General features: G+C 50.6%; 1 protein-coding gene and 2 non-coding genes across 3 annotated transcripts; all 3 read right to left on the bottom strand.

Annotated features, from left to right (window-relative positions):
• Positions 1–366: 366 nt before the first annotated feature.
• Positions 367–3,651, bottom strand: LOC127777182 (receptor-like protein kinase FERONIA). The gene has a single exon (XM_052303726.1). The coding sequence runs from the start codon at positions 3,325–3,327 to the stop codon at positions 637–639; it is 2,691 nt and encodes an 896-aa protein (XP_052159686.1). The 5' UTR covers positions 3,328–3,651; the 3' UTR covers positions 367–636.
• A 3,746-nt stretch (positions 3,652–7,397) lies between these two features.
• Positions 7,398–7,482, bottom strand: TRNAM-CAU (transfer RNA methionine (anticodon CAU)). The gene is given in 2 exon segments: positions 7,398–7,433; positions 7,445–7,482. It is a non-coding gene; the product is annotated as a tRNA-Met (tRNA).
• A 1,120-nt stretch (positions 7,483–8,602) lies between these two features.
• Positions 8,603–8,687, bottom strand: TRNAM-CAU (transfer RNA methionine (anticodon CAU)). The gene is given in 2 exon segments: positions 8,603–8,638; positions 8,650–8,687. It is a non-coding gene; the product is annotated as a tRNA-Met (tRNA).
• Between the last annotated feature and the right edge of the window lie 237 nt (positions 8,688–8,924).

Here is an 8,924-nt window from a genome sequence, read left to right as displayed (position 1 = left end):
GAGAAGCATCAGTAAGAAAAAATTGTTCGCCAGATCAAGATAACACGGAGTGGACAACAATCCATAACCCTGAACGTCTATACAGCTTGAAGTAAACCAGCATAAAAAAAAACGGTACTACATAGAATAAAAGTTCAAGATTGGTGTTATACTAGATTTATACTTGTAAAACAACATGACATCAGAAAAACATCATAGTCCAGTATTTCAGTATATGCATGAAAATGGCTTATGCAACAAACACCATCTACATAGCACACCAAATCAATGATACCTGTACACGAGAATTTTTTTCGGAAAAAAGTGATACTACCAGGCTCTCTGCTAACTAACGCTGGGCTCTGACCAAACACATCAGAAAGGCAATGAAAATGAAGATGGTCTTGCGCATAGCTTACGTATACAGTAATAGAGATCAACTGGTGGTTAATACCAGCGGTAGAGTACAATACAAAGCCAATAAGTATCCAAGTCACCACAGCATGGACAATATACAGCACAAAACAAAAATATCTAATATGGAACAACTCTCTGACTTCCAGGTCCATAAATTGACAGAAAATCAACGTCACAAACTCATGCGAATACGTTTAAAGAATAAATAATGCCTGCAGGTGACAAGCAAAGACTGTTAGCTCACCGTCCCTTGGGGTTCATGATCTGTGAGAAGACAGCGCTAGGAGTAAGCCCGTCGGAGTCTATGCTAGCAACACTTTGGTCGCCCATGCTTATGGACGTGGTTGTGGTTGTAGTGGTGCTTGACTCGATCGATGGATCATTGGGATCCTTCTTTCCAGGCATCACAAGGGGAGTGCCCTCATCTGACATCCCACAACCAATGCTTCCACTATCCTCTGCACTTTCCTGCATTTGAAGGGCAAATTCCAAGTTCCACAGCACATCTCCCATTGAAGGACGATCGATGCCTTCATCTGAAACACATTTCTCAGCAGTCTCGGCAAACTTCTTGAAGCACTGTGGAGCGATCTTTCCCTTCAGGTGGGGATCAACAATCTGATCAAGAATACCCTTCTTCTGGCAGTGCAGGGCCCACTCTGCCAAGCTAACTTCTTCCTTAGCAAGAGTGGGGTTCAAGGCAGGGCGAGCACAGAGGACCTCAAATAGCACAACACCAAAGGAGTAGACATCAGATTTCTCAGTGAGCTGCTGCCTGCGGAAGTATTCAGGGTCAAGGTAGCCAAAACTTCCCTTGACAACTGTGCTCACATGTGTGTGATCCATCGATGGCCCAGTCTTTGACAGACCAAAATCTGAAACCTTCGCGACCCACTTCTCATCCAGGAGGATATTTGTTGTCTTCACATCACGGTGGATGATTGTGTGCTTCGCACCAGTGTGAAGGTAGTGAAGCCCACGGGCAGCACCAATGCAGATCTCCAAGCGCTGCCTCCATGTAAGTGGTGCATTCTTGGTCTTGTACAGGTGCTCACGAAGAGTTCCATGAGCCATGTAGTCATAGACCAGGATCATCTCATTCTTCTCCTCACAGTAACCAATCAGTGACACAAGATGACGGTGGCGGAGCTTCGACAGCATCTCAATCTCAGTTTGGAACTCATGCACACCCTGCTCAGACAGTGGATTCCCACGCTTGATAGCCACCTTGGTCACTCCACCATCAATCTCCCCACGATACACTTTACCGAAACCACCCACACCAAGGAGGAGGGATTCATCGAAGTTGTTTGTTGCAGCCTTGATCTCCGCAAATGAGAAATGGCGGCACAGGTTGGATGGCAGCGATGAAGCATAGCTCCCAGTAGTATGTGATTTGGCTGAGCCAGATGAGTGTGAGTTGCCATAGAGTGAAAGTGGCAACCATCCAGAATGCCCATCACTCATGCCTGTGTCCTTCCCCACTCTGCTCCGACGCTTGCAGATCATAAAGCAGCAATATCCAAGTGCAAGAACCACCAGACCTCCAATCACTCCACCAACAATAGGCCCAACACTTGACTTCTTCACTGCTCCACCATCCAACGATGGCTCAACAGTTGGAACAGGGTTGAGCCCAGCAAGGCTCCCATTACTAAGCGGCAACTTGAACACCTCCAGTCCATTGAGGATAGCATCATAGTACTGTGGTTTAGCCTGGACATCTGGATAGAGAGCTACCCACAAATCCATAGCCCCTGAACCAACTGTTGTCACTACAAAGTCTTGATACACTGGACTGCCGATCCCATTGTTATTAGTCCACGCAATCACATCGGCGCCCTGAAAAGCAGTCTGGTTGTTGATGTAAATGTTGAACACCCGCTGATTGATCATAGTGATTGGATATTGTATCTCACAGAAATGAAGCCTCACAAGGTATGTGAACCCAGCATCCACCTGCATTATCCAAGTGAGGTTGTATGCCAAGTTCACGTTCTTGTCCGGCCCCATCGACCTTGCCGTAGCATAGACATCCACCGGCGCCACATACTCCGGCAGATTGCTAGGGTAGGCAATGGTGACATTGTCATCTTTTGGGTAGGACACCCCGAACGCCGCACCAAAAACGTATGGCGAGTCATCGTCCCACGAACGGTAACCTCCCGTGTCCTTGGAGGGGGAGATCGCCTGGCCGCCGACATTAAGTCGGTACATTGTCTGCAGAGCAGTGCCAGCGTCGATCGGGAATGGCTGATTGTTGCCATCCCCGGTGACCAGGTTCGGGGTGGAGATGTCGAAGAGATCGGGGGAGGAGACAACCTCGATGCCGTTGACGAACGCGTAGGCGTTGGGGTGGCCCTTCTCCGGCGTGAAGGTGAGCTCCATCGTCGGGGTCGTGACGTTGACGGAGAACTCGCGGACGATGTAGGCGAAGTTGAGGGCGGTGGCGGTCTGGTAGGCGCTGAAGTTGGAGAGGAGTGTGACGTTGGCGGCGGGGACGGAGACGGAGAAGCGCGCGTCGGCGGCGTCGCGGCTGGAGTAGTTGGCCGGGTAGAAGTGGAGCCTGAGGAACTTGCGGCCGGCGCCGAGCGGGAAGGAGTAGGTGAAGGGCGCCGCGGAGACCCTCGCGGTGAGGTAGGGCACCTGCGGCACCGAGGGGTCCTGCCCCGCGGCGGACGCCGAGCCGAGGCTCGCCGGCGCGTACTTGGACCCGGCGTCCCCGCTCCACACCCGCCCGTCCGTGTCGTTCCCCTTCCCCGTCGCGCCGCAGTCGAGCAGGATGTCGTCCCGCGGCACGAACGGCCCCGCCCCCGCAGCCGGCGCCGGCGCCGCCGCGCTGCTCGAGTTTCCGCCGCCTTGCCCCCGCGCGACGCAAGCCGCCACGGCGAGGAGGAGGAGGAGCAAGAGCACGAATCTGGAGCTTCCCATTGTGGCCACCCCCGCTCTCAACTACAACTAGCTAACTGCTTCCGCTTCACAGATCGGGCATCGAGCTTTCCTACCTCCTCGCAGATCTGGTGGATGTGGGTGAGAAACTCGGGTTCAAGGTGGAGGAGACAAGCAATGTGGGGGAGGGAGGTTTCGGGACTACTACGGCCGCGGCGTTATGCGGGAGATTGGGGGCGACGTCGGCAACGGCAAAGCAAGCGAGCTCCTCGCTCTGCTCGGTTGCTCGCGTTTTTGGTTCACTCCTCGTGGTGGGATGGGTTTGGCTGACGGGTGGGGACGGGGGCGGGAGGACGGGAGCGCACAGCGTGGAGATGGCTGGAGTTATGGAGGACAGCTCGCACCGTCGTGGCAGCCTGTTCGGGGTCGGGTTGCGCGGGATTTTTCTGTTGCTTTCCTTCGGCGACGCGGTTGGGAGGGGAAGGGAATCGTGCCCATGTGCGGGAGACGGGCCCACCGGCGAGCGGCGGACGCGGACGCGGACGCGACTGATCATGGCCAGGTGGCAGATGGTTGTTAGATCGAGAAACCTGGAAAGAAAAACTCAAAAAAAATAAAGAAAAAAAAAACGAAGCTCGGATTGTGCGCTCGGATCATCTGAGTTCAGACGATGGTGGCGACCCAAGTTGCCACCGAAGAGCTTTTCGTCATCGCAAGGGCAAGGTTTGTGGGGTGAGAGGGGCTCGAACTCTAGACCTCAGGATCACTCAATAGCTATGAGACCTACGCGCTAGCCAACTGCACAACCACCCCTTGTGTCCAGAGCTCCAGATTCTGATAAACAGTCCTAAACTTTTACAAGAGCAGATTTCCGTGTCACAAAGTACTGAGCCGGACAGGAATTGAAGAACATGGCCGGGAATGGAGAAGGAGGAAAATAACTAAAGAAAAAAAAGGGAAGGAGGAGAAGAAGAGAGATTCGGCGGCGATTAGCCCGTTACCACGGGGTATTTAACTATTTGTTACTTATCTAAATGCCCCTCTTTGATTTGTATTTAGTAATTTACCACTGGAGATAGGTGATTTCTTAACAATTTGCCTCTTTTGTCTACGTAACGAGCCATCGGGGCGTGCCCACGTGGAAAGCGACGTGGTCCCCACCCGTCAACCCCTCCCCTCTCCTTCTTCTCTACCTCCGGCCGCCGTATCTCCTCCACCTCGGCTCGCCTTGCCGCATATAGCTGCTTATACGCCGACCTCCTCTTGCGGCAGCAACCGGCGACCACCGCGGCGGGGTGGGCGGAGGCGGCCGCGGGTTCTTGCCGCCGTCAAAGCTGCTTCACTTGCGCAAGCTTCCTGAGAAGGAGGCAGAGGACGCCGTCAAGGAGGAGGACGACGACCATGACGCCGATGGGGCCACGGCTGCTTCCTCAGGCCGAGAGGCGCACGCGCACTGACGGCGCTGCTGCTGCTGCTCACGCTCATCACCAGGACAGCGGTGGCGCAGGACGTGAGGCTCGGGGACGTGGCGCCAGAGGAGACCACGATGGTGGCGGCACTCGCAGTTGAGCTGGGCCAGCTCAGGGCGAAGATGAAGGGGGGTGCGAAGGCTGAAGGTGGAGAAGAAGGAGAGGGGAGGGGTTCACGGGTGGGGACCACGTCGCTTTCCACGTAGGCAAAAGTAGGAAATAGTTAAGGAATCACTTCTCTCTAGTGGTAAATTACTAAGCGCAAATCTAAGAGGGGCATTTAGATAAGTGACGAACCTAAAAGTGGTAAAGAGCTAAATTCTCCGTTACCATGAGTGGCGGCGCGATGAGACTATTCGGTAGTCTGTTTTACAGCTATTAGGATTGCATTGAACAACATAGCTGTTCGGCTATCGGTTATGCATCTCAACCGTTGCTAGCGAGTACTAGACGTTGTAGTTGCTGCAGCAGCACTATCTTACTTGGGCCTCCTTATTTGGATCGAATTGGACATCTATGGGTCGTTTGATCAGAATTTTGCCGACCACATCAAGTAGACAAGTAGAAGGCCAGAAGCTAGTGGCGCAGGGCCTTTTCTCACTATAGACCCCGCGATAAGTCCCATACAGCATTTACTGTTACTGTTTAATTTGCATACGGCCATACTCCTCCATCCAAAAAAAGGAGTAAATTTCATTTTGGGTCACTTATATTGACCTCAGTTGCACATTGGGCTAGGGGTGGGTCACTTTTTTCACTTTATACCACCTATTTTTTACCATCCTTTGCAAGTTGGACCAGGTTTACTGATTGGGCCACTAGGCTGGGCTTCGGCCACGCAAGTAGGTGCGTTTACTAGCAGCCGGCAATCCCCGTCTACGGGCTCCGGCGAGGGCTCCCTCGACAACAGTTCCGCCTCCCTTCTCTGGTACGAGTACTTCCCTCCCAACCCAAAAAAGTCTTTGTTCACACGCGGCTGTTGTGCAGCGGCGTGAACTCAACAATCGACACACAAACGCCACCGTCTAGGTCCACCGACCACTGGCGCCAAGGTGGAGCAAGTCTCGTCATCCGGCCGGGGCGAAGGGCCTCTGCCTGGTGGACGCCTATGCCACCTCGATCGATGGCTTCCCGAGGATGGAATCACTGGGGTCGTTGGCTGCCTCGTTGATAGGATGCTTGTTGGGTTTACAAGGTAGACAGGTATATGCATCTGCTATTCGATCATGGAGCAATCCATGGAGGAAAGTTTTGACCCTTGGACTTGGGAGAGTGAAACAAAGCAATGTATTCAGTAATTCCTATGAGATTTGGGTTTTGTGAGGATAATCAATATTCCTCTTCTGCTCTTCGAAAAAACTAGAGTAATTAATCTGTGTTCCTCGGTTGGTAACCGGAAACATGTCAAATTTTCACAAGAAAAGAGAAGATCGGATCTTGATTAATGCTAAATAGAATAGTTGGCCTTTGTTTTCTTTTTCACATGCATGATCGGAATGGGATAGTTCTGGTGTGGTCTCATATCCTGTCAACGTAATCAAATGTGCCGTAGTATTGTTTTGAGCGCGACAGGGCCGAGCGTGATTACCCTAGAGTCCGCGTCCACTGGACGACGACATGCTCGCCCTCGCCGATGACCACCCCGACGTGTCGCGCACGCTACTGGTATTGCGCACCACTGCCACCATGAGCAAACACCAGCTACTCGCGTGGATTAAGCCGAAACGCATCCCTCCCATGCCGTAAACCTGGTCCAACCTGAAAAAGGTGGTAAAATTAGGTGGTGCTAACCGTTAAGTGAAAAGAGAAACTTAGCCCTAGCCCATTATGCCACATTGGTTAATATAAGTGGTTCAAGATGAAATTTACTAAAAAAAACAACTTAAGAGGAGATTCTAGTACAACAAATCTGGATAGAGAGCTGTTTAGATTCGTTGTCTGAACGGAGCGAGTAAGCGGGATACAACGGAGGAAGTACGCGGGATACACCGTCCGATCAAGACTCTGCCGTACCTGAGGACTGAGGCTCTTTCTCAACGGAACACACGGCATTAACACAGTTTACTGTCTGTACCTTTCTCGAGTTGGATCTCGTACTGTTACCGAGTGATGGAGCTCCCCCATGGGCCATGGCGGGGGTCCGCCGGTCCGCTGCTGGCGCCCGAACTTCACATGGATCACAGCCATGCTGGCAGGCCATCGAGCTTCGTCGGCGGCTTGGACTGATAACGCGTGCAATTGCTTACACATCGACTTCTTCAAGTCTTCAACGACGACGATGGTGGTGGTGTGCACACGGGTAGGTGGCGAACTGGCGATGGCTGTGCGCATGTGCGGATGTGCCCCCGAGCATCGTCAGCGCCTGCAACAAAGAGCAGGAGGAATGCGCTCATGAGGACGACGATGAAGTGCCGTCTCGATGTTTTTTTGTTACCCTGGAGCTCACCTGCCATTTTTTTTAAAAAAAAATATACGTGCAAATAACTGCACTACAATCGGGGTAACAAAAAATCATTGTTGCTTAGTTTGTGGAAAAAAAAGGGAAACCAAGCTCAGTTTTGCTTTATAATCTGAAATGGGCAGATGTGTGACGACCCAAAGTAAGTAGTCACGAGAGCTTTTCATCATCACTTGGGTTTCATATGGGGTGAGAGAGGCTCGAACTCTCGACCTCAGGATAACTCAATAGCTATGAGACCTACGCGCTAGCCAACTGCGCCACCACCCCCTTGTGTTCGAGGTGGCGGCCAGCACGCTAAAATCATATTATCATGGTAGGCCAACAGCGCGCTAATACGAACGTGTGCTCCACTCGCTGCATCGCTGGTTTGGTTCGTGCTCCGCTGCCACGCGAGCGAGGGCCTGCACTACATCTGCACGGGCGAAACGTTGGGGCAATCGTTTCTCGAATCTCCCAATGCAACGCGAGCACCGGCCGTTGCGCGCGGGTACTCGCTGGCGGCGACAGGGCGGCCGACGAGCTCAACAGGATGTTCCTGGTGGTAGTGAAGGCCGAAGAGAGCACGCACCGGAGGGCGTAAATGAGTTCTTGCGTGGCCAGCGCCAGGCGTTTGCAATTTGCAAAAAAGACAAAAAGACCTCTCCGCACCATGGGGAGATAGTAATACATGCTGCGTGTCGGGAACGGTCGTGTTTTAGGACCTAGGACTTTCTAATCATGTTTCCTTTTCTACTCGTACGTACGTTTTGAGAATCCTAAATGCATGGCATGGCAAAAATACATTGTTAAAATAAAATTGTGGAAAAAAAACTAATCATGTTTCCTTTTCTACTCCTAGTACGTTTTGAGAATCCTAAATGCATGGCATGGCCAAAATACATTGTTAAAAAAAAATTGTGAAAAAGAACTAATCATGTTTCCATTTCTACTCCTAGTACGTTTTGAGAATCCTAAATGCATGGCATGGCAAAATACATTGTTAAAATAATATTGTAAAAAAGAAAAATCAAGCTCAGTTTTGCTCTATCATCTGCTATGGGATCCTAAATGCATGGCATGGCCAAAATACATTGTTAAAATTAAATTGTGAAAAAGAACTAATCATGTTTCCTTTTCTACTCCTAGTACGTTTTGAGAATCCTAAATGCATGGCATGGCAAAATACATTGTTAAAATAATATTGTAAAAATGAAGAACCAAGCTCAGTTTTGCTCTATCATCTGCTATGGGCAGACGTGTGACGGACCCAAAGTAGTCACGAGAACTTTTTAAAATAATATTGTAAAAATGAAGAACCAAGCTCAGTTTTGCTCTATCATCTGCTATGGGCAGACGTGTGACGGACCCAAAGTAGTCACGAGAACTTTTTCATCCTCTCTCGGATTTTTGGGGTGAGAGAGGCTCGAACTCTCGACCTCAGGATCACTCAATAGCTATGAGACCTACGCGCTAGCCAACTGCGCCACCATCCCGTTGTTGAAACCAATTACTCCCTCCATACCATAATGTTTTAACCTAAGATTCGTAGTCCTAAAATAAGATAGGATAGTCTCATCTTATCCTAGATTGCAAATATTATGGAACGGAGAGAGTACAATAATTCATTAACATAATATATTCCTCCTGTTCTAGTTTGCGAGCTAGCAGGCGCCATATATCATACTACCTCCACCCATAATATAAAAGATTTTAAGTTTTTATTTACACTG

Source organism: Oryza glaberrima, chromosome 1 (assembly GCF_000147395.1).
Source record: "Oryza glaberrima chromosome 1, OglaRS2, whole genome shotgun sequence".
In the NCBI taxonomy this organism is placed as follows: Eukaryota; Viridiplantae; Streptophyta; class Magnoliopsida; order Poales; family Poaceae; genus Oryza; species Oryza glaberrima.
Note: the sequence above shows the minus strand (reverse complement) of the source record. Positions and strands in the feature narration are given on the sequence as shown.